Source organism: Camellia sinensis, chromosome 1 (genome assembly GCF_055761805.1).
Source record: "Camellia sinensis isolate YWXY chromosome 1, ASM5576180v1, whole genome shotgun sequence".
Classification (NCBI taxonomy): domain Eukaryota; kingdom Viridiplantae; phylum Streptophyta; class Magnoliopsida; order Ericales; family Theaceae; genus Camellia; species Camellia sinensis.
This window is the reverse complement of record NC_138961.1, coordinates 731282-757483: the sequence shown is the minus strand read 5'-3', so window position 1 is coordinate 757483 and position 26202 is coordinate 731282. Positions and strand designations below refer to the sequence as shown.

The window sequence follows — 26202 nt, the reverse complement described above, 5'->3', positions numbered from 1 at the left end:
ACAGTGATGGGCTTCTGTAGCAATGGGACGATGTCCTCGTCTTGACCTACAACACAATGCACATAGCATAATATAAGGATATAATCAATCTCTTTTTTGTTCTTTAATCAATTAGTCATGGTGGTTCTAAACTCATTAGTCCTCAATAGTTGATAATCCGTGTCTAGGAAAATAGGAGGAGTCGAAAGGAAAATGGTTTAGAAGGAGAAATGGTATAAAACTGGTAGACAGAAAGTGAACAATCGTCACTGATTTGGGAATAACTATTTGTGTACTGAAAATGTGGGAGTGAGACCACCACCATTGGAAACTAGACTTTCAGGGCTTGAATTTAGGCTCAAAAATCACTCAAAACGGAGTTCGGATGCAAGAGATATGCTTATTCGAAGTTGGCTGAACAGAGCTCTCCCACACCTGCGGGAAACAGGGCCGCACATGCGAGAATTGCTGCACGTGCGGGATCACGTGCTTTTTTAGAAGAATCTGAAAATGGACTGCCGCACGTGCTGGAAGCTCTGCCGCATGTGTGGCTCTGGGTCAGTTTTGCTGTCCGAAAATGTTGTTTGCTCTGAATCTTGCTCTTTCCATTTCTAAGCTTGGTTTCCAACTCAAATCACCCAAAAACAAGTAAAATTGTCCCACAACAAGATAAACTATCATCATTCAAGTGTAATTCCATTTTAAACAAATCATCTTTGCCTCAAGTTCAAGATCAATGCTTTATCTTTCATAATTTGCAAGTTCCCAAATTGTAACTCACAACACACTTGATCTTTACATAACCTTATTCTATGGACAATCTAGGGTTCATTCATATGGTATTTATAAGGTTGAGTTCCAATCGTAACCAAAATCATAGAACCCAAGGTCTCACTTCTTAAATTGAGTTCAATTAAATACATACGTAGAACCCTAACTCAAATGGGTTTCAAATCTTCCAATATCACTCTACCTTCATGAAAGTAATGCATTAAACATAAGAATTTAAGGTAGACTTCCATACCTCTGTTCAATCTTTGTCTTTCTCTTAGCTTTCTTCAATTTCCCAAGCTTCCATGGATGATCTTCTTCCTCTCTCTTTAATCTCTTCCATTTAGCTTCAAACTCTCATGGATGTTGAGTTCTCTCTTAGAGAAGCTTTGTCTCTCTTCTCTCACTCACGGTTCTCTCCCCCCTCCCTTAGATATTTTTGGACTCCACTTTATGAGTTCAACAACTCATATGACATATATATATATATATATAAAAGCTCTCCACAAGTAGGGAGGGCCAAACATGCCTTTACGAATCGCATAAAATCAAATTTCAATTAAACTTCTCAGATGACTCTAAAAATTATGCTGATCATAAATATGAACTCCGTTCTAGTTTCTGAAGCCTCTAAGGCCTTCAATTTGCAGTGCAAAGTTAACCACCCAAACATACCTTAACGAATCTGACGAAATAAATTTCCAATTAATTTTCCCAAATAGCTCTAAAAATTCCCATTAACATATCTATGTACTCAATTCCGATTTCTAAACCCATAAAGGTCGTCAATTCCAGTTTTAAAGTCGTAACTCAACAGATAATTCTTCAATTCGAACAGATATAATTAAATTGAAGCACATTAACCCATAGGTAAATAAAAATAATTCCTTATACGCATTTTGGGGTCGTTACAAAGCCCTTCCAATCCCCCGAGTGTAAATTCAAATACAGGATTAGTGAATCCCCGTGTGCCAGGTATGGTTTCAAACATGGGATTTGAAAACATCCTCATGCCATTCTTTTGTGTTGGCCAAGATTCACCAATTTGTATGGTTTCACTAGTAGGTAATGGTACATTTTGATTTACCAACGGTCTCGAAGGAGCTTCATACCATGACTGAGGCATGGGTGATGACCTCTCATGATTTTGATTACTAGTCTGACCATTAGTTTGTCTATTATTTTGCATAGGCTGTTTATCTCGAGTCAATCTATGCTGAAGACAATTCATGTTTTTTTCAGCCTGTCGTACGATAATTGATAAGAGTTCATTTGATCCAAAAAGGATGTGGCCCATATTTCCATTGTATACATTAGTTGTTGTCTCATAGCATCTACTAAACCTCCCAATGGATTCATTGGTTGGGTAGAAGGAACAATTGAAGGTCTAGTTTCATAGCCCTATCTAGTATGTTGGACATGTGTTGCATATTCTAAAGTGTTGGTTTGTTCGACCATTTGTGGAGGATCTGATGAGACAGGTGCGTCCATAGGATGTGATAATGCATTATCCTCTGGGTTAGGATGTGATATTGCATTATCCTTCCACACCCTCTTTCAGGCATTCATTTTCTCCTCTTACTCTACATCTAGCCATTTTTAAGGTCTCACTGGGCGTGCCAAAAATATATGTTGGCTTTTTTGACTTTCGAAGATTAATTATATAATTTTAAGCGTGTCAGTAAAGATCAATAAGTCCTTACATAATTTTAATTGTTAACCAATTATCAGATGATTGTGTTGAAATTTTTTCAGCCTCAATGAAGAGAACTTTTACTAGTGGCTTGCTTAAGAGAAACTTATAAGTAATGACAAGTACAAAAGCAGTTTAGAAACTGAATTTCATTGAATAAACAAGAACTTACAATGAAATGACCCAGTCACGAAGAGATTCACCGCAACAAACTACTTGAAACTACTCATCGGAACTGAAGCGCAGTACAAGAATTGAAGAGCTGGAAATATAAAGAACTAGAAAGAAAATATGAAGTAAATAACTGGTTTCTGGATCTGAGTCTGGGCCTTCTTCTGTTAGCCTCCTCTTCTATTTATACTCTCCAATGATAACTGTTGAAGTGGACTTCTAACCGTCGAAATGCCCCTCCACAATCATTGGTTATGGCCTTGAACAATCTGCTTCTACTACACCTTCCTTACAGTTGGGCTTCCCTCTTGAATTTGACTTTGAATTGTGAGTGACCCTTGGGCCATGTCACCTCGAATCTTCTAATTGCTTCCATGCTACGTAGACCCATCATTACCAATATGAACTGTCACGTATCTGTCGCTGATTAGAGACTTGCATTAACTCCTCAAATTATTCTTTACATGTCACATGTTAAGTTGTGATTAGCCTATACAAAATATGTAAGAATACACCTCGCATTAGTCATTCAAAAATGAGAAAGTATAAATTTGGCATAATAGGTCTAATCACATAAGATTGACTTGAGATTTTTCTGTAAATGATACTACATAACAAAGCCACTCAACTATATATACAAAACATGTCTAATTGTAGAGAGATGACATGAAATCACCTTAAATAGTGCTACATAATAAGACTATTCAATCATTTATACAGACGGAATTCAAACTCATACTCCACTCAATTATATATCCAGATGAAATTCGAACTCCCACTTCTAATGGCTTCGTTTGGGAAGTTGCTATTTTAATAGGCTATTTTAGTTTTTGGCTATTTTAGTAGGCTAAAATTTTTGTGTTTGGAAAGATGATTGGATTTTTTTATGGTTGGATATGATATTTGTGAGAGAAAAAATGAAATGATTATGAGTTTGAAGTAATATTTTATCTTATTAACTATTTTAACCTATTTTATCTTTTTGTGAATTTTAACCTAAACTAGGCTATTTTTTTACTCACCAAACACCCCCAACGCTGGATACCATCTGTCTCAGCCTAAAAGATGCGTTCTATACATGTACTGTGGCCCAGTTGACTGGCCTGGGAGAGTGGAATCTGCCTCATGACCTTGCCACACCCCTTCGGATAAAACTGGGAGGAACAAAATTACAACAAAAAATATAAAAAAGGTCAAACACAAAAGATTTAGAAGCTGACTCTCTGTCTGAATTCCCACAATCCGAACACGACCAGCCCGCCCGGTTTCTCTTCCTCTTCCTCCCCCCAATTCTCTCTCTATACTACAGTCTATATCCTCTCTCTCTTCTCTCTAGATTCTCTCGAACATGGCAAGGCGGATCGAAGACGATGACGGAGACTTTTTCGCGTCGCTGAGCTCCCCTCCCCCTCGTCCTATTGATGCCAAATTGGGAGTCTCAGCAAACCTCCATGAAGAAGAAAACGACGACGACAAAGAGGAACAACAACCATACATCCAACTGAAGGGATTCAGCCTGGACGAGGGGGAGGATCCTCCTCCTAACAATAACACTGCTACTCGCACCCCTCTTAAGATATTCGATCGATTCTATGGCTCCTCCTCATCCGACGACGACGATGACTTCTACTCTACCGGCAGCGGCGGCGGCTGTGGTCTTGAGAATGTCACCGTCCAGAGTGCCGGCAAGCGCCTTGATTACATGATTCAGTTCTTGGACCGCAAACTATCCTCCCCAGACGATAAAAATCATAATGATCCTAACAACTCAGAAATTCGATCTCTGCCGGAGTTCGTGGCTAGCGGCGGAGGAACTGGAATCTTCAAGCTTCCACTTCGAGCAGCAGTCCATCCAGGCCGACCCCCCAGCCTCGAGTTGAGGCCTCACCCCCTCAGGCTCAGGGAGACCCCCCAAATTGGCTGCTTTCTCAGGACTCTACACTCTACAGACACTCAATTGTGGGCTGGCTCCGATTCCGGAGTCAGGTTCTGGAATTTATCGCAACTCTATGATCCCATTGGAATTGGATTTGGATTTGGAATGACTCCCCCCAGTGGAGATGAGGAGTCCGCCCCTTTTTATGAATCCTACCACACTTCCCCAACCATCTGCCTGATTACGGATGCTGCGAATAGAGTGGTGTGGAGTGGGCACAGGGATGGTCGAATTAGGTCCTGGAAGATGGACCAGCCACTAGACGCCACTTCTTTCAGGGAGACTCTTTCATGGCAGGCTCATCGCACCCCTGTTCTATCCATTATTATGACTTCCTATGGTAATATTCTTTAAATTTTATGATTTTTGGCATCCTTTCCTTAAAATTCCTTATTAAGCAGTGAACATGCTTCTGCTTCTCCACGGTTACTACCGCCTTCACTTCGGTTATGTTCTGCTTAAGTACTGGCAAAACACAACAGTAGATATCATATGGTTGACATGCATTAATATGAACAAAAACGCACTCGTGAATGTATCTAAATATGTGTCTTGCTATGCAGAATTCATTTTTTTTGTAGTTATATGCATTTCAATTGTCTGTAATCCTACAGCAACTACAGTTCATTGATGTGCAAGGTGGGATATTTTTATTTCGTGCTGTTCCTTGAATATGTATTGATTAGAATGACATTTTCCAAGAAAATATATATTCATTTGGTAGCTTATGCTAGTTTTATCTTACTAAGCCATTTGAAGAATTAGTGATTTGTTAAAACATTTAATTCTTCATTCATTTGTGGCAACAGGCTCATAACTCATAGCCCCTCTCCCCCCTAAAAAAAAATAAAGGAAACAAGAATAAAAGAAGTTGCTTAAAAAAGAGCTAAAAAGACAAAAATGAAAAATACAAGAAATAAGACATAAAATGGATCTTGTTTAATTCTTTTGTTCCTAGTTATGATGTATTACTTTACAAGAAAAAGCCAGAATCCAATGTATGCCTTCCCAAGCATTTATGTACTTGATAGCCAGGGAGCTAAGGAGATTACTTAATGGATAAGTACTTAGGACTGTCATAAATGAGCAGCGTTAGTGCTAGGATTAGCATACGATGGCATTTTCAGTACTGCAACTTTAAGTAGGAACCTATATCACTGACGTTGGATGCACATTGGCAAGCTTGGAGTCCCAGGAAAGCTGAAAGATTCATGGGAGAAGTTAAAGGACAAGCTTCACTGAAATGAAGGAGAAGGACGAATCTCAATGAGGCTAGGACCAAGAAGACAGGCTATGTTGGTTAGCTTGATCGACCAACATAGGTGGTTGTCGGCCTAGATTATTTTCGGTTCAATTGGTGACTAGACTACGTAGGTTGGTCGACCAATATAGGCCCATAATAGCTTTGTCATGCCAACAACTTCACAATCACGAAATAAGAGTGAATCTAACTCCTTTTTGTATTCATTTGTTTAATTCCTAAGAAAGTGAATGTTGTAAGAATTTGAGATTTTAGGCCATCAATTTGGTCACATCACTTTATAAAATTTTAGGGAAGGTTTTATCAAAACGACTAAGGATTTCTTTGGGGGAGACTGTGTCTATGGCGCAAGAGGCTTTTGTGAAAGGAAGACAAATCTTAGATGTAACCTTAGTGGCAAATAAAGTAGTGGAGGAATATAGAAGCCTAGGGAAGGAGGGACTTATTTTTATTGTGAATTTTGAGAAGACATATGATCATGTGGATTGGCAATTTTTGGATTTTGTAATGGACAAGAAGGGTTATGGTGGGTGGTGGAGATCTTGGATTAGGGGATGTTTGTTGACTTGCAATATGTCAGTTTTAGTTAATGATAAACTAGGGGATTGTTTTAGGACTTCACGAGGGTTACGACAAGAGGACCCACTATCTCATTTTCTTTTTACTTTGGTGGCTGACGTATTGGGAAAGATAGTTGATAGAGCTAAAGAAGGTCTTTTTGCTGGATTGGAGGTGGGGAGGGATAGAGTTAGTGTGACACATTTACAATATGTGGATGATATCATATTTTTTTTCTTTAGGGGTGAAAGTCAGATAGTTAATCTTTTTTCCATTTTGAGACTTTTTGGGGTAATCTCAAGGCTTAAGGTTAATTTAGAGAAAAGTAGTGTGGTGTGCATTAATATGCAGCAAGATTAGCTTTAGAATAGGGTGACACTTTTAAGATGTGGTATAAAGTTACTTCCATTTAAGTATTTGGGTCTTTCATTGGGAGGTAATCCTAGAAGTGAAGCTTTTTAGAATCCAGTTATGGAGAAGATTGGCAAGAGATTGGAAGGGTGGAGTAAGGCTTTGTTGTCACGCAGGGGTAGATACACTTTGCTTAAGACTGTTTTGAGTGATATTCCTATTTATTTCTCATCTTTATTCAAGATTCCAGTTAAGGTGGCAAGGTCACTAGCAAAGTTGATGAGAAATTTTCTTTGGGAGGGAAAAGATGAGAGGAAGAAGGATCACCTGGTGAATTGGGATTTAGTTTCATTACCTAAGGAGAAGGGAGGTTTGGCTATCGGTAACATTTTGACTAGGAACATGGACTTTCTTGGCAAGGGGTTATGGAGATTTTCACTTGAGAGTGATTCATTATGGCATTTGATTATTAGAAGCAAGTGTGGGACTCAAGACAATGGCAGAGATTTATGGGTGGTTCTAAGGGGTAACTGTTGTGTTCCTTGGAAATTAATTTCTCAAATCTATCGTCATCTTTCTGTAAGGGTGGGTAATGGGGAACTTGTTCGATTTTGGGAGGATGTTTAGATAAGTCAATCTTCTTTTGCTTCTGATTTTTCACATCTCCATAGAGTGGCTTGATCTCATAATTCTTCTATTGCTTCCATAGCTTGTCCACTTGTGGCTCCAGTTTTTTGAAATTTTGATTTTTCTAGGAATCTTAATGATAGGGAGGCTTCATTGTTGACTTCTTTGTTGTCCAGAATTGATCGTTTTTCTTTGGCTCCTCTTTTGAAGGACAAGAGGGTTTGGGTTCTTTATTCATTCGGGATATTTTCTTGTAAGTCTTTTTTTGATAAAATCATTGATAATCCTCATGTTCCTCAATTTTCTTTTTGCAAAAGAATTTGGAAGGCTTGTGCTGCTCTAAAGGTGAAGGTGTTCATGTGGGCCTTGGTTCATAAAGGCATTTTGACAAATGATACATTGCAGAAACAGACCTAATCGCTTTCTAAATCCTCAATGGTGCATTATGTGTCGTAAGAATGGAGAATCCGTGGATCATTTATTTTTGCATTGTCTAGTTGCTTTGAATTTATGGCACAGATTGTTTTTTTGGGGGAATGTTATATGGGTAGCCTAAAAAAGGAGTGCGCACATGCCTCCTAGTTGACTTTCGCACATTCAAAGGGTCGAAGAGAGCCAAAATGCTATGGTCTTGTGTTGTCTTTGCAATTTTTTGGGTTTTATGGATGGAAAGAAATGCGAGTTTGTTTGAAGATAAGTTCCAGGAGTTGGATTGTTTGTAGGATAATGTCACTTAACTTCTTTTTGGGTTTGGGGAATTCTCTATTTAATGGAGTCCCACTTTTTTTGTTAGATAGAGATTGGTTGGCAGTGTGAGATATGTAGGCTTTTGCTTGAGATTATCTTTCTAGGGTTTTGCTCTTTGTACTCTCATTGTCTTTTTGTACGAGGAAGCCTCATCCTCGTTTCCTTTTTTTGATTTATCAATAAAGTCCTTTGTTGTTGATAAAAAAAAAAAGTGAGTGACTTCAAACCTTCAACACAGTTGTAGATCAAGAGATTTCTCTGTGGAGTATTTCATGATTTTGAGCGAGTGTGGCTTCAAACCTTCAACACAAGTGCTTATACGTAAGTAGTCGAACCACTGTAGATTCGTATGTTGATCTTCGTATTTGATAATCATTGAATATGTAAATGTATGATTCCACAAACGTGAGTACCATTCCACACACATCTTCCTCACAAAATAAAAGATAGCATCACTTGCCAAACAAAAAATATTATATAAATGTATGATTTACAAGCTAAGGTCTCAAAGTTAAGTAGCTTCATTAGCATACAAACAGCAGTGAGTGGTGGAAGGAGGGGAGGGATGGTAGTGAAGTGGCACCAATGGTGTTGGGGAAGGAGTAGGTGGGGTGAGAAATTAGGATTTTAATCTTTTAGCTGAATAGGAATTTTAATTACCATAGTAATCCTAACTACTAAGACCTACTACAATGACATAAAAATTGTCCAAAAGCATACTAAATTAAAATAATTACAAATAAATATTCAAAATTATTTCAAAACTTATATCTATGATGTCCTAAATGTGCTCCAAGTGAAATTCTAGAGTTGCCATTTTTCTCCCTTCCATGTTCGCCATCAAGTGGTCAGAATGGAACAAGCAGAACATGAAAAGTGTTAGCAGTTTGTTGGGGTTTCATATCTTGTTTCTGAGGCAGAAGCAGAGAAGTTACCTGAGGAAACTGACAAAAGATTGTGGCAATATGCTCTAATGGTTGGGAAGAATCAGAGAGAAGGAATGTCTTCCTCTTGGAAGGAGACGGAATTAAGAAGAATTGAGTGCTCCATAAATTATGAAGATCGGAATGAGGCTGAGGTTTAGAGGGTGAAGCGGTGGGAGCTGGCCAGCAATTACCTTTTACTTATCAAAATAATAATAACAACAACGTTCTGGTTGCTGTTTTATTTTTTCTATTTTTGACTATTGGAATGTAATGTACTAATGCTGGTTGAATTGGGCCTTTTGTATTGGATTTTCCACTATGTAAAATAAGTGAACTACTGAACATGAATTTATGATAATAAACATGAATCAATTTTGACTTAAAGCAAATGGAGTTACACACAAAATTTGATGGGTTGTTTCTCACACCAAAAATAAATATTAAAAACCAAGTAGAAGCTATTACTCTTTAGAATGGCAGTTAAGACCAGGTATCGTTCCAACGGGGATAAAGAGGCTAAGTGTGCATTATTTTCAGAATAATTCCTAAATGAATTCAACAAAGATTGTTCATATGGTGATAACTAAATTAATTAAAAACTAAAAATAAATAAAAGCAGTATAAAATTGAAATATGGAAGTGATAAGCTTAAGGTTGTTGGATTCACCACCAATCTCCTAACTAGGGTTTATTGATTCACTTTATGAAAAATCACTATTATGATGATAATGATGTATTGTGACTATAAGCCCCAATAACATTTTCAAGAATATTTATACAGTCAAATCACTAGCATAAATCATCATCGGTTGGCACAAAGCATCTACGCTAAACTACGGTCATTGGCATGCTTTGTCTTCCTTACGTATGACTCACACGACAATTTTAATATATGTAGAGAAATACCGTGTATAACTATGTATTTAAAATCATAGAAATTAAATACATACGAATTAGAAAAAAGAACTTGTATTGAAAATAGTTAAAAGTATAAAGTTCAAGAAATTAGGGTTAGGGTTAGGGTTGGAGAGAAAAGAGAGAGAGAAGAGAAGAACAGATAACATAGAGAATAGGTTATTGGGTCATAATGAAAAACCCTCCCCCAACACATATTTATATGAGTGCTACTATTAGTACCTACCTAAATTCTTTGGACTCTTCAATTTCTAATTTTTTTTTTATTACAATTATACCCTGAAATAAAATTACATTAAAATACATCATTTAAAGGAACACTCACCTACCAAATAAGAACTAACACACTCTACAATATTGTACACCCACCCCCACCCCCAGCTATATGTATTCCACCTTTCTAAACCCTAAACCTGTTACTCTTCATAACCAACCAATATAAACCCTAAACCTGTTATTCTTCATAACCATCTTAAACCCTGAATGTCTCCTCTTCATCACCATCATAAACCCTTCTAAACCATAAACCTTGAACTAGAAAGCTTTTTTCAAGTCCAATGTATTACTCTTCATTAGTTATTTCACTTTGTAGAGCAATGGAGGACGATGTCAACAATTTTGATGAGGTTGGCGTTCCACTGTTAAGCTTATGTGTCTTGCATTAACATTCTCAGTTGTTTTCAATCGTTGTAGTTTTGTTCGAGTTGTTTGGTATTGATTTGCTGACTATTAATATTATGTTCGGTAACACAGTACTGAACACAAACATTTAGTTCAATATATTGGTTCCGAACAATAATGCAGATAGTTGGTACTAGTGTGCCGAACGGTTTGATTTTTTGTATCTTCAACACTAGATTGTGTGTTTCGTGAGGATTTTACCTTAGAGGAATTCTCGACGAGTTTTCTGCAGTGGTAGACAGGAATTTTTGACGAGTTTTCTGATGGTATTCTTTGGAGACCGTCAAGTCGATTCCTCCTTTTGTTAAGAGTTGACGAGAATTTCAATGATGGACCGTCGATGCAATATTCTTCACTAAGGCAATGGTGTTTATTGATGCAATGACCGTTGACGTTCTTTTCAACGGGAGATGAATGGTCATCAAAAGGAGGAGAGATGGTTGCAAAATTAGGTGGATGTGCCCTTGGGTGTGATAATATTATGAATAAGGATAAATTTGGTATTAAGTGAAGTACTTAAAGAAATCTTATTGAAATTGAGGGTTTAGGGCGAGGGCTTAAAGAAATGGGGGTCCAAAGGATTTAGGTAGGTACCAATAGCTGTCTTCATTTATATTAGAAACATTAATGTTACTATAACAATAATGCCCTCAATATAAAATAACATAATAAATCTAACATGATCCCTCAAGCTAGAGCAGAGAGGTCAAACGTGCCCAGCTTGGTAGACAACTGAAGAAACGAAACACGAGGTAAAGGCTTGGTGAGGATGTCACCTAATTGGTCGTCAGTGCGAACATAAGGAGTTGTCAACTGTTTCCGTAGTAACAAATCGCGAATGAAATGACAGTCAACTTCAATGTGTTTGGTGCAGTCATGGAACACAGGATTGTTAGCAATGCAAATAGTAGCATGATTATCATAACACATGGGCATAGGAGTGGCAACGGAAACACCAAAATCATGGAGAAGGGAGCGAACCTATAACATCTCAGAAGCTATATGTGTTATAGCACGGTACTCAGTCTCGGCACTGGAATGTGCCACAGCATTCTGCTTCTTCCTCCGCCAAGCAACTAGGTTATCACCAACAAAGGTACAATAGTCAGAATTAGTATGACGGTCAATATGACTACCAGTCCAATTGGTGATAGTCGAGGATGTAGAAGGGCGATAAAGTAGACCACGACTTGGTGCATCCTTCAGATAATGTAAATATGACATACAACATCAAAGTGAGGATGGCAAGGGCCATGCATAAACTGACTAACCAAACCCCACAGCATAAGTGATATCAGGACGAGTAACAGTAAGATAAATTAACTTCCCAACCAAGCGACGGTAGGGGCCAACATGAGAAAAAAGTCCCTATGCTCACTGTCTAGCTTAACAGAAGAATCCATAGGGGTATCAACCGTACGAGCACCTAAGAGACCGGTCTCGGAGAGAAGATGAAGGACATACTTTCGTTGGGAGAGGAAAATATCCTGGGAAGAGCGAGCAGCCTCAATGCCAAGAAAATAAGGAAGATGACCCAAATCCTTAGTGTGAAAGTGCTGACTTAAATAGTGCTTTAAATCAACAATCCCAAAAGAGTTACTACCAAAGAGGATAATGTCATCTACATAAACAATCAAGACAATAATGCTAACAAAAGAATGGCGGACAAATATGGAGTGATCATAGGTAGAACGCTAAAAACCATAGGCTAAATCAGCTGTACTAAAGCGATCAAACCAAGCATGAAGAGATTGTTTGAGACCATATAGACCCTTCCGCAACCGACAAACAAGATGCTCACTACCAGGAACAACATAGCTAGGGGGTTGATCCATATAGACTTCCTCTTGTAGATCCCCATGCAGAAAGGCATTTTTTATATCAAGCTAGTAAAGGAGCCAAGAACGACTAACAACAACAGAAAGAAGGATCCAAATAGAATTAAGACGGGCCACAAGCAAAAAAGTCTCTAAGTAATCAACACCACAAGTTTGTGTGTACCTTTTGGCAACGAAACGAGCCTTAAGGCGCTCAACAAGACTATCAGGAAGATACTTAACATTGTAAATCCAGCGACAACTAATCGTAGGCTTCCCAGATGGGAGAGGCACAAGCTCCCAAGTCTAATTAGTGTGAAGTGCACTCATTCCTCATCCATAGCAAGTTTCCATCCAGACATAGATAAGGCTGCTGATAAGAAGATAGAATGGAAATGGAAGACAAACTACAAACAAAGGAATGTAAGTAAGGAGAAACTCGAGAATAAGAGAACATTTTGAATAGGATGTTGGGTACAAGTGCGTTTACCTCGGCGCAAGGCAATAGGCAGATCATCAGAGGATGGTGGCGGAGGAGGAGCAGGGACCTCTTGCAAAGAAGATGAATCAGTCAGGCCATAAGAAACAACATGTTGAGTTTGACATTGCCGATACACCTGTAAAGGAGACGAGGGAGGTGGAGAAAGAGCGACTGGGGGAGAAGAGGAAGAAGGAGAAGAGGTGGATGATGTCAGGGGCAACGGAAGAGTAGGAGCAGGGCAAGAGAGCGCCCCCTCACGACAAGAGATGAGGTCCGATGAGAACTGCGCACCAGAGGAAGAATAGTAGGGGTGGACTCAAAGAAGGTGACATCAACACTACAAAATAACAAAAAGACTCAGGATGATAACGCCGGTACCCTTTTTGGGTGTGAGAGTACCCTAAAAAAACACATTTATGAGCCTGAGCAGATAACTTATCCTGACTAGGATCTAGGTCATGAATAAAGGCAAAACAACCAAAAATACGAGGAGACAAGGGAAAAGGGAAACGGGTATGGTATAAAATGGAAAAAGGGACTGATTATGCAAGACCACAGAGGGCATACGATTGATAAGGGAGCAAGCAGTGAGAACTGCATCACTCCAAAACTGTTTGGGAACATACATGTTAAACAACAAAGTACGAGCAACATCCATAAATGACGATGTTTCCTCTCCACCACACCATTTTGTTGAGAGGAGTGAGCACAACTTGTCTGATGAATAATACCATGATCAACACAAAAGGAGGTGACAATGGATTGCATGTATTCTAAAGCATTATCAAAATGAAAAACTTTAATATGTTTCCAAACTGAGTAACAATTTCATTATAGAATCGCAAAATAACTCGAGGTAAATCAGACCTCTGTTTTATTAAAAACAGCCATGTCATTCGAGAAAAATCATCAACGAAAATAACAAAATAAAAAAAATCATTAACAGTGGGAGTACAAGAAGGTCTCCATATGTCTGTGTGGACTTCATCAAAAGATGTGGACTCACGACTAGGAAAAGAACTACGATGATGTTTCCCAAACTGACAAGTTTCACACTCAAGCTTTGATGCATGACTTAATCCAGATATGGCTAACTTAAGCTTGGCCAAATAAGGATGACCCAAGCCAAAATGCCATTGAAGAGGAGAGATAGTAACACTTAATGCGGAGGAAGTGCTGGGAGGAGAGCAATTAGGATCCAAATAGTATAAGTTGTCCTTCTCATGCCCCAAACTAATCATCTTCTTGGTCTAGACATCTTGCAAGACACAAGAGGTAGGAGAAAAAGTTATGGAATAATGTAAAACCTTAGTCAATTGACTAACAGAGAGCAAATTAAAGGGAAAATTAGGAACATAAAGACTAGAGGGTAGAGAAAAAGACTCAGTAGGATGAAGACTACTCTTCCCACTAACAGGTCAAGAAGACCTATCAACAAGAACAATATTATGTGTAACAAAGTGTAAACCAATGAAAAGAGACGGATTACCAGACATATGAGAACTAGCACTAGAATCTAGGAACCAGGTTGAGGAGAGGTGGCCAGATATGCAATATTACCTAAACTAGCCAAGGTAGTAGTAGAGGATGTAGGGAGAGCAGCACGAAAGGAATGAACAAGCTCAGTCAGCTCGCTAATATGAGTAGTGAGTGCATCACGTGAATCAGACGAAGAAGCCCATTGAGAAGAAGGTATCTGCTGAGAAGGAACTTCATCTACAACCAGATGTACATAATCGGGTTTTCCATACTTCTTCCAGTACCAAGGTTCAGTATGGCTAGTGGAACCACAATGATCACATTTCCTATCACCACGAGAGGAGAAACCACCACCACCATGAGAACCACCCCCTTGAGGAGCATTGTAAGAACCTCCACCACGAGACAGAGTGCCACGAGAACTATTAGAGCCACGATTACTAGATCCACCGCGAAAAACACCACGAGAAAGACCACGACCACCATTACTAGAAACCAAAGCAAAGCAGAAGCAGAAGCTGTGGAGGTACAAGTGCTTTGGCTAAGGGATGAACGTAATAAGCAGGAGTAGGCATTAGTAGCGGTAAGCAAGGTCTCACTTGCAAGTATTTGATCCTTAAAACCCCGCAAATCAAAAACCAAGCTAGGAAGTGATGAGACAATCATAAACTCTTCCCCATAACGCTTCTGTTGTGCTACATCAGTAGTAAAGGGACGATGTTGCAAGAGTTGATCCCACATATTCTTAAGGGTGCTGTAATATTTAGACAATGGTTGACTAGACTGCTTAGTGGCAAATATCCTCTCATACGACTCATATACATGGGAAACATTACCCTGATGAGAAAAAGATGGCAAGAGAGTCCCAAATCTGCTTAGAAGTCTCACAAAACTCAACGGTAGTGGCAACATGGGGTTCCAAACTATGCTAGAGCCATCCCATCACAACTGAATCCTCACTTAACCAATCATCATAAGCCTTGTTTTCAGCAGGAGGAGGAAGATTGGAGAGGTATTTGTGTTTCCTTTTACCATGAAGAAACACTTTCACAGCATGTGTCCAAACCAAATAATGGAGACTTATTTAGGTAAGTCATCATCCTTAAGGATTGTAGGGTGTTTTTCTTCAGCCATAAGAGCAAATAAGAGGAACTGAAGCAAAAATAGTGACAACCACAAATGGAGAGCTTCAAACAAAGATTTAAAGGACCACAAAACCTCAAAACAACGTCTAAAAAGACCTTCTAAGGTCCAATCGGCACCCACAGAGGCTGAGAGAAGCAAAAAATCAAATGGGTGAACCACCCACAACTATAACGACATAGCAGCAGGTTGAAAAAACACATCCAAAAGCCTCAAATCGTCAAAAAAATCTCAGAGAATGGACTAGTCGGCACCCATAGGATAGATTACAATGAAGAAAGATCACAAGGAAAGCTTCCAGAAGCATATTGCAAAATACCACTAATATATTTTGAAAATACTTCAAAAAATCAAGCTAGGCATCAAATAGCCCCCAAAAAATTTCACAAAAATCACCAAAATTACTAGGAGGAGGAGACGTATCAAATCATGTGTCTGCCTGGTCCTGGCGTTCGTACAGATACTGATGTCTAGGTCACTTTGTGAAAATTTCTAACTTTAACCAAACAAATTATTATAAGATCGAAGTGCTCTGATACCAAGTTAAAAGTATAAAGTTAAAGAAATTAGGTTTAGGGTTGGAGAGAAAAGAGAGAGAGAGAAGAGAAGAGCAGATAATATAGAGAATAGGTTATTAGGTCATAATGAAAAACCCTCACCCAACACATATTTATATTAGAAACATTAATGTTACTATAACAATAATACCCTCAATATAAAATAAAATAACATAATAAATTTAACAAAAATCTATAAATGTTATACAATCATAACCAAACCAAACCAAACCAAGTCTTAAGTCCTATCAAATGGGATCAGCTGCATGAATCCTGCTTCTCCACCCAAGGCCATTTCGTTAGTCAAATTAAAGAGATTCATATCTCTATTTGCTATACTAGTCCATGTCAAACCCTACGATGGAGAGTCTAGTTGCTCATGGTAGAGGGAGCCAAAGCTTTGGTTGAATCTTCATGGAAAGCTCTTTGGATTTCCCTCTTTCTTCTCTTTTGTGCCTCCTCAATACTCGAGGCCCCAAATCCCCCTTTCAAAAAATGCTACTAGCTTCCCTTATGTATGTGCTAAAAACAACCCTAAAAATAATAAAATTTGTAATAGGTTGTGCTTGAGCATATCGTTTCTGTGCTCGAGCACATAGACGCAAATTCTTTTTCTCCTCAACAACTTAAGTGCTCAAACACTTAGATTTTGTACTCGAGCACAATAGGGAGATTTGTTTACTCTTTTTCAACTTTCAACACTTCATTCCTTGACTTCATTGGACTTCAAAGCATATTCCATCAAGCTTTCAAAATCTCCAAATTAATAGCATTTTAGCATCATGAGCTCAAACACCTACAAAAAGTAAAAATGCATTAGAATACATCAAGTAATTAGACTTGAAAACTTAACAAATGCACTTTAGGGGGCTTAAATGTAAACATTCAAGCACTTATCAATTACGCATGCTAGAAAGGTTGAAATCAAGTAGCATAACGAGAGTAAAAGATGTGTATAAGCATTTATTCAACAAGAAATTATAGTAATTAATGATAAAAGGACAGAAAGAGAGAGGAGAGGGATGATGGCTAACTGCTAATGTAAAGTAATTAAAAACTAATTACTTCCTTAAGGAGTTTTCTTAAAAACTAATTAGTTAGTTATCTATCATAGGTACAACTGAGCAAGCCCCTCCCCATTCTTGGCCAAGTCTGCATTTTCATTGGCCAATCTAGATTCCATCTAATGTCACCAAACCTTTAAAGTTGAGAACTGATCCAGAGATTGAGCTTCATCAGACCAACCATTACCTATGAATTGCCTTCTCTCAAGCAATGACGGAGCTATGAAGTCAAAGCTTCAAGGACCTTATAGAACAGCTCTGACTTCAGCATCAGACAAAGCCCTACCCCACCAAATTGGAGAACAAAATATATGTTGTCTATTCAACCCTACATATAATTCCAATTCCTAAATGGCTTGGGCACCCAAAAGAACATCCATCAAAAAGGTTGGGTAGCCTGCTGTTGATCCAAGCGGTCAAATTCATTACAAGGACAGCATAATGCTTGAAGTAAAACAAGGAGATGATTTTTTCCCTAAATCTCTTCCTATGGGAATTCTTTGTCTTCAAACAGAAGTAATCTAATTTGCTTGTCTTCTTTGCTACCCTTGGCGGTTACTTAGATTAAAGCCTATAACTTATTTTTATTGTAAATTATTGTTGGTTCTATTTTCCTAGGATATGTTGCAAATCTAAACTGGATTTCTTCATTTCTAAATTTGATAGTGGTGTGCTACTGTTAATATGATTTAGTGAAACACAAGGGAAACATCCTAATGGAACTTTTATGCATGCAGATTATGTTTTTACCCTTTTCTGACCTTCACTTTGGTCCAGGGGATCTATGGTCGGGTTCTGAGGGGGGTGTGATCAAGATTTGGCCATGGGAGTCCACTGAAAAATCTCTTTCTCTAACAGTGGAAGAAAGGCACATGGCTGCACTAATAGTGGAGAGATCATATATTGACCTTAGGAGCCAAGTCACTATGAATGGTGCCTGTAATATTTTTACTTCAGATGTTAAGTATATGTTGTCTGATAATGCTGGAGCCAAAGTGTGGTGTGCAGGATATCTTTCATTTGCATTGTGGTAAGTCTTCACTGTGGATAATTTTCAGTTGAAATTTAATTATAAAGAATTGTTGCATCAAGTGTTTAGTTTCTTGGATATTATGTTTGCTTTAGAAATTTTCTATGAAGATGTAAGTTGATTTTTCATGCTGTTGGAATGGTTCATGGGTTATGAACAGTTATAGTAGTTAAATCCACAAAAGATAACGATTCCAACCTTGCTTTATTGATAGTTGATTTTTTTTTGTAAGTTGTAACCACTTCCAAGTTGTAACTACTGGTACTGTTGTAACTCCTGATGTTATGACTTCGATTTTTGTCAGGGCAACATTTGTTGTTGTTGTTGTAACTACTATTGTTGATGTTGTAACTGCTACTGATGTTGTGACTACTACTTAATGTCATGGAATATGTTCTTTTGGTTTCAAAACCAGCTTGCAGCATTTTTAGGAATGTTAGCATAATTTTTTGGTGTTGTTTGTTCCGAGTGCTTGCAAATTTGATCATAAATTAGGTGCATGTTCATGAAAAAGTTATTGTTTATCTATTTTAGTGTTTGAGACATCATATACTCTTCTGCCTTCACCATTTTTGCAAGTTGAATTGCAGGGTAGGAAAAACATCAAAGTTCCTTGCACAGTCTTCATTTCCTTTCATCAGGTTACATGTATGGATTTAGATATATTGATTTGAGTGCAATCCAATGATCCCAACATATGGTTATCTAATTATTCATGTAGTAACCAAAGCTTCTTCAGAATCGTTTTGATTACCCTTCTACGGATGACAGCTTTTTGGGCCAGGGAAACAACCAGTCGTAGTTCGATGTGTGCAGTTTTTATATATTTTTCACATTCTATTTGAAGTTCTGCATGGAATTGTAATTTCTTTTTTTAGGGAATTTATACTCTTCCAGTTCACATAAATGCATACCATTATGGTTGCCTATGTACTTGCGTGCCTAGACGCATGTATGGATATGGCAATGGAATGTCATTATTGTATTCCACGTAATTGAAATGCATATAATCTTCAATTTTATCATTTATGCATAAACTGTGTTATTTTGAAGCATTTATAAATATGATTCATAGAGCCATCAGTGTTCTTGTTGCACAAATGGTTCCTCCCATATAATCCACTTTGTTTATTAGGCTTATGTTTATTCTTAGATGTCCTCCTTTTGTGTATGCTTTCTAGCATCTGCAATTTTAAATACTTTCGTTGTTATTTGTTACTATCTTCCTATGCTGATCCTTATATATCATACATGTGTTTGAATCAGTGTAAGAGTTTTTATTCCTGCAGGGATTCTCGTACTAGAGAGTTACTGAAAGTGTTCAACATAGATGGTCAGATTGAGAATATATCATTAGTACAGGATCCCACAATGGAAGATGATGTGAAAATGAAGCGACCACAAAGTTCTTTCAGTTTCTTTCAGCGCTCACGTAATGCTATAATGGGAGCTGCTGATGCTGTTCGTCGAGTTGCTGTCAAGGGAGCATTTGGAGATGATAATCGGAGAACTGAAGCACTAATCACAACAATTGATGGAATGATTTGGATTGGGTGTTCAAATGGAATGCTTGTGCAGTGGGATGGAAATGGAAATCGTTTGCAAGAATTTCAGTACCATTCTGTTGCTGTTCAATGCTTAAGTACATTTGGGTCTCGAATATGGGTAGGTTATGTGAGTGGCACCGTCAACATATTGGATCTCGATGGCAATTTACTTGGAGACTGGGTAGCTCACGACAGTCCTGTAATAGATATGGCTGTTGGGGCTGGTTACGTTTTCACCTTGGCTAACCATGGTGGTATACGTGGATGGAACGTCACATCTCCAGGACCTCTTGATAGCATATTACGTTCAGAATTAGCTGGCAAAGAATTTCTATATACTAGGATTGAAAATCTGAAAATATTGGCCGGTACTTGGAATGTTGGACAAGGAAGAGTCTCTCATGATTCACTTATTTCCTGGTTAGGTTCTGCAGCTGCAGATGTTGGCATTGTTGTTGTTGGATTGCAGGAAGTCGAAATGGGTGCTGGTTTCCTAGCAATGTCTGCAGCAAAAGAAACTGTAAGATATCTTCATAGTTTCTAAGCCATGTATATTTGCTGACATCATTTTTTTGATAAATAGCTGACTCTATAGACATAATGTTGGCCTGAGAAGCTTTTTTTAAGTTTAAATATCATTAAATGAAACTTTCCAGGGGAATGAATTTTTTTTTTTCATGCATCACAAGCATTCCTATGTAGTTGGAAGTGCGATTTGTGTGAACACATTCATTAATGACATCTGCGTATCTTTGACATACTAGATTGTATGTAAAGTTGAAATTAATATATCAGAGCAAACCAATTTTTAACTGAAAATTAAGCATTTCACTTGGAAACATATACCACAGGCATATGATGACATGGACACTCTGATTACAGATTTGATAAGTGTGTTGAGGATGTTCTTGGCTATTTGGGCACTAGCAGTATGTATAGAGGTGGAAATGAGAGCACTAATGCTTCATTTCCCCAATTCAGTGGGGCCATGCTTTGTGATATTAGATCCAATCCATTTCGTGGTGGTGGGTTAGACCAAAGGTTATCCTTATTGTTACAGTCCTTTCTCTTCCACAATCCAGTCGGCACCTCACCTAGCCACCTACAGTTGACCCAAAGCTCTGACAGTCCAATCAGCTCCTCACCCAGCCACCTACAATCGATCCAAAGCTCCGACCCCCTTGCCCAGGTCTTCGGCTCTTCTCCTGGGCTCCCTAACAGCCTATTAGGCTTGGACGGCCGTCTCGCGACTCTTCTAGGGGTCTGTTGGCAGTCCCTCTGGCCTTCTGGGGCCCTATCGGCAGTCCCTCTGGCCTTCTTCGCTCATCGGCAGTCCTTCTGGCCTCCTTGGCCCTCTACTTTTGTCAACAACCTCTGTTGGACTTCGTCTTCCATCTGTAATGTTTGTTTCTTAAATATCTTTTAAACACATTTGACCTAAAAAAAAGAAAACTATATTCTTAATTCTTTATGTTTTTCTAGTTACTTTTGTGCTTGTATTCCTCTACGTTCCGGGTTTGTGATTGGCACTAGCTTTGTTGCGGGTTTGGTCGTCCAGTATCCATGGTAGATTCTACCAGTGGTCTGCTACGTCTTAGACACCTCATAGTGAGAGTTCCATTATACCTACTACTATGACTGATAACCCCAACCCTAGTTTTAAAATCACCACCTCTCTATTTAATGGTTAGAACTATCTAGCGTGGTCGCAAAGTTTGACTATGTTTTTGAATAGCAAAGGGAAGATAGGGTATGTTGATGGCAGGATACAAGGACCCAGTACCACTGACCCGGGTTATGACCAATGGGAGATTACCAACTCTTTGATCATGAGTTGGCTTATTCATTTGATGGTACCAGACATTGGTGAGGGCTACTTGTCTATGGAAACTGCCCAGGATATTTGGGATGCTGTGGCTGCCACCTATTCTCGCAAAGGGAGTTTCTCATAGGCATTTAGTTGTGCCGCTCTATTGAGAGCTCTGTTCAGGGGGAGTAAACTGTTCTCTAGTACTTCACCTTCCTCACCAACGGCTGGACTTGCCTTGATCACCTGCAGGACTATTAGCTTATTTATACTACTGATTCAGTCGGATATAGGAATTCATTGCATAGGAACGGGCCTTCTAGTTTCTGGCAAGTCTTAATGTGGAGTATGATCCGGTTCGGAGTCGAGTTCTAGGTATGGACACTCTTCCTTCACTTAAGAAGGCATTTGCCTCTGTACAGAATGAGAAGAGTCGTCGGTCTGCTATGATGTTACCTGTCTCTACTGACCGCTCTGCATTACTATACCCATAGAGATGGCCTCAGCCTATGAAGTTATTCTTGTGATTTCTATGGTGGAACTAGTTGTTCTTGTACCACCACCTCTTACTGGGACTACAGAACCTAATGTCACCAAGGATAGGGAAGGGCAAGTTTATGTCAGGGACAAAAACAGACAGAAAGTTAATTGAATACAAGAGACTACTTCTGCTCACCCACTGCTATCCCTTGCTTCTTATGAGAGTTCAGGTAACTTTGAATCTCTTAAGTCCACTGATCTTGATACTCCTATTGATCTTGATGTTCCTATTGCCAAGAGAAAGAGTGTAAGATCTTATACTCAACATCTTGTCTCAAATTTTGTGTCCTACTCTCATTTGTCGTCCTTATATAGAGCTTTTGTGTCAAGTATTTCTTCTGTTGGCATTCCTAATCATTTTCAGGATGTGCTTGCTACCTCTGAGTGGAAACTTGCCATGATTGAGGAAATGAAAGCACTTAGGAAGAATGACACTTGGGCATTGACTGAGTTACCTAAGGGCAAATGACCTGTGGAATGCAAATGGGTGTATACTGTGAAACACAAAGTGGATGGTTCTATTGAGCGTTACAAGGCTAGATTTGTGGCAAAAGGGTTCACTCAGACATATGGCGTTGACTATCAGGAGAACTTTGCACCCGTGGCTAAGATGAATGTAGTCAGAGTACTCTTTCTAGCAGCTAATCTAGATTGGCCACTTCATCAGTTTGATGTAAAGAATACCTTTCTTCATGGTGACCTCGAAGATGAGGTATATATGGACATTCCTCCTGATTTTGAGGATCATCAAACAAAGGGTAAAGTATGGCGGCTTTGGAAGTCATTCTATGGTCTCAAATAGTCGCCAAGGGCTTGGTTTGAGAGATTCACTCAGGTTATGCTTAAATATGACTTCGAACAGAGTCAGGTAGATCACACTTTTTTTGTGAAACATTCCTCACATGGTAAGACTACAACGATCATTGTTTATGTGGATGACATAGTTCTTACAGGTGATGATAGTGAGAAAATACCTCTGTTGAAGAAATATTTAGTAAGTGAGTTTGAAATCAAAGACTTGGGGAGCTGGAAGTATTTTCTGGGAATTGAAGTTGCTCGCTTAAAGGATGGGATATTTATCTCATAGAGGAAGTATGTGCTTGACCTATTGATGACACTCCACTGGAACCCAATCAGAAATTGGGGAATGATGAAGGAGGAGCAACTGTTGATAAGGGGAGCTATCAGCGTTTAGTGGGTAAGCACATCTACCTATCTGACTCCCGTCTTGATATTGATGTTTCTGTCAGTGTGGTTAGCAAGTTTATGCATGCTCCTCATCAGATTTACTTCGAGACTGTCATAAGAATTTTGAGGTACTTGAAGTCTACTCGTGGTAAGGGTCTTTATTTTTCAAAGCATGATCATCTTCGTGTGAAAGCCTATGCAAATGCTGACTGGGCTGGATCAATAACTGATAGGAGTTCGACTTTGGGGTATTGCACCTTTGTTAGAGGCAACTTAGTCACTTGGAGGAGTAAGAAATAGAATGTGGTTACCAGGTCAAGGGCAGAAGTTGAGTTTAAAGCTATGACACAAAGGGTGTGTGAGCTCTTATGGATCAAGTTATTGTTGAGTGATCTACGTATTGATCAGACAGACTCCATGCGATTATACTGTGATAATAAGGCTGCCTTCAACATCACTCACAATCTGGTTTAACATGACAGGTCAAAACATATTGAGATTGATTGCCATTTTATTAAGGAAAAACTCACTAATGGCACAATACTTGCTCCATTTGTGCAGTCTAGTGAACAACTCGCTGACATCCTCACCAAGGGTGAGAGTAAGTCATTGCATAACATTGTAGGCAAGCTGGGCATGAGAGATATCTTCACACCAGCTTAAGGAGGAGTGTTAGAATAATATATTATTAGTTGGGTTATTATTCTATTGTAATTATTCTATTGTAATTAATCTTCATTAATATAAAAGAGAATGATATCACAATCATACCCTAATCTCTTTTCTTCTAAACTTACAATCCCCTCCCCCCCCTTTTTTTCTTCTTTTTTTTGGGTCTTTCCCCTGCTCTTCATGCATTAGTGCTCTGCCTTCCATATTTGTTTTCCTAAGGAATTAAGAAGTCTTACAAAATTTGATGAGCACAAGAATACCTCAACCCAAGCTGCTTGCTTGTAGTTGCCTTACATCAATCCCTCTCCAGGTGGCTATGTCTAAGGCCATATCCTGATTTAAAACCTTAGCAATCATGTCTCTTCTTACAACATAAACTCATGTTCTTTGTTTTCCAATCTTTTCATCTCCTTCAGGACATTCTGGTGATAAAACCCAGTTCTGTAAATATTTTGCTAGGAGAATAGGATAACTGTTCTAGGATTCATCATCTGTTTACTATTCATCTTCTCATTTCCTATGGTTTGTGGCGCACACTATGACTACAGTTCATCTACGTGTTGATTTAGACACAGATGTGAGCATGGGGCTTTTCAACAAATGAGCAAAACAGTAAAAAAAAGAAAAAGGATTTTGAAGGTATAAAGAAAACAATTTTAGTGGATTTGGAGGTGCGCTACAATGTGAGTTTTTATTTATTTTTTTATATATATGTAATTTGCTGCCATCAATTCTATTCAAATTGGTGTGCAAATGGTTTCCAACTATGGACAGAGGGATCACCTGAGGTGGATCTAAGATGATAGGCAACCTGGCGAGGGACCACTAGAGGTGGAGGAGAAGAGAGACAAGACAGCCTTGGATAGGGAGAGGGTGGTATTGGAGAATGCTGCTAAGCTTGCCAAAGGAGAGACGAAGCTTGCTTGTGTTGGGTCTTGTGGAGCCTGATAAGTATTGTTCACTAAGCCCTAGGTCCAATGGAGGGTTTGCCCCCTAGCTTGTATTTTTTTTGGTACTTTGGTAATTTTCCGTTGCTTCCGTATTACACCAATTCTATGCTTATTGTTAAGTGGTAGGGGTAGTTTGGTCTTTATGTCTTATTCTTATTAGTATAAATAGTTGTATAAGGGGGAAACCATATGTTTTTTAATCAATAATATACAATAGCTGTTTCTCCCTCTCTCTCTCTCTCTCGGTTCTGCAACTTCTTCTTCTCCTTCTCATCTATACATTCAGCGTGGTATCAGAGTAATATCTTCCTCCTTAAAGATTGTTCCTCTCCTTCCCTCGTTCTTGTATCCTAGTACGTTCTCATAAAAAAAAAAAAGAAAAAAAAAAAAAAGAATTTACAATATGCTTGAAAATTAATGGGTATACATCCTATAATCTCCTTTTGATTTTTTTGTTATTATTGATTGTGTTTTCCAATTTTTTTGATTTTTCGTCAAAACTAGGTATTTTTTGAAAGTCACTATTTGAACCCTTTTTGATTGATTTTTTTCCCTTACCCTCACATCCTGGGGAGCCGACTGACCCTCTAGAGGGGTTTGCTGTCCCTGTTTTGATGTATTTTGGCCTGCCTTGACTTTTTCCTGAGTTTTGGATGATCTACTTCAGTGTTTGGGCTCCTAGTTGATCTGGTTACTTTATTCTGGGATTATTTTGCACTGTTTCAACCTTAGAAGGTGCTTTGTTGTGCTGGTTAGGTGTTTTCAAGACTTGTTTGATATCCTACTTGTGTTTCTGCACCATCTTTCTCTTATCTCATGGCTAAAAGCGAGGGTCAATACTCTAAGGACAAGGAGGAGAGTGGCTTGAATCGTGGTATGACTCTTAGTGATAGTCCTTCTCTCCAAATTAGTTCGGTCAAGCTTAATGGCACCAATTACTTGGTTTGGTCCTGCTCCTCCAGTCTTGCTATTGCCGCCCGGCTTTTGACTTGCTAAATTACCGGTAGTACTAAGCAACCTACTAAGGATAGTGCTTTATCTGCTCAATGGATTTCTGAGAATGCTTTAGTAATGACTTGGCTGATCAATTCTATGGAACCTACCATTAGTAGGACTTTTCTCTTGATAGATACCGCTCACAAGATCTGGATAGCTGCATCTCAGATGTATTCTCAACAGGGTAATGATGCACAGGCCTATGAATTGAGAAAAAAGATTAGGGGCTTGTATCAGAAGGATCGCTCTCTGGCAGTCTACTATGCTGAGTTGAGTGGTTTATGGCAGGAGCTAGATTACTACCAGAGTTTCCAA

General features: G+C 38.7%; 1 protein-coding gene across 4 annotated transcripts in view; it reads left to right on the top strand.

Annotated features, from left to right (window-relative positions):
- Positions 1-3653: 3653 nt before the first annotated feature.
- LOC114300430 (type II inositol polyphosphate 5-phosphatase 15-like) overlaps positions 3654-26202 on the top strand; it is a 54826-nt gene continuing 32277 nt past the window's right edge. For 3 of the 4 annotated variants that reach the window (XM_082870012.1, XM_028245307.2, XM_082869997.1), the window contains exons 1-3: positions 3660-4890; positions 17935-18187; positions 19477-20254. In XM_082870012.1, the coding sequence (XP_082726138.1) occupies positions 3963-4890; positions 17935-18187; positions 19477-20254 (1959 nt within the window). In that variant the 5' untranslated portion in view covers positions 3660-3962. Of the gene's footprint in view, positions 4891-17894; positions 18188-19476; positions 20255-26202 lie in introns of all 4 variants that reach the window. The other variant, XM_082870016.1, reaches the window with a different exon arrangement.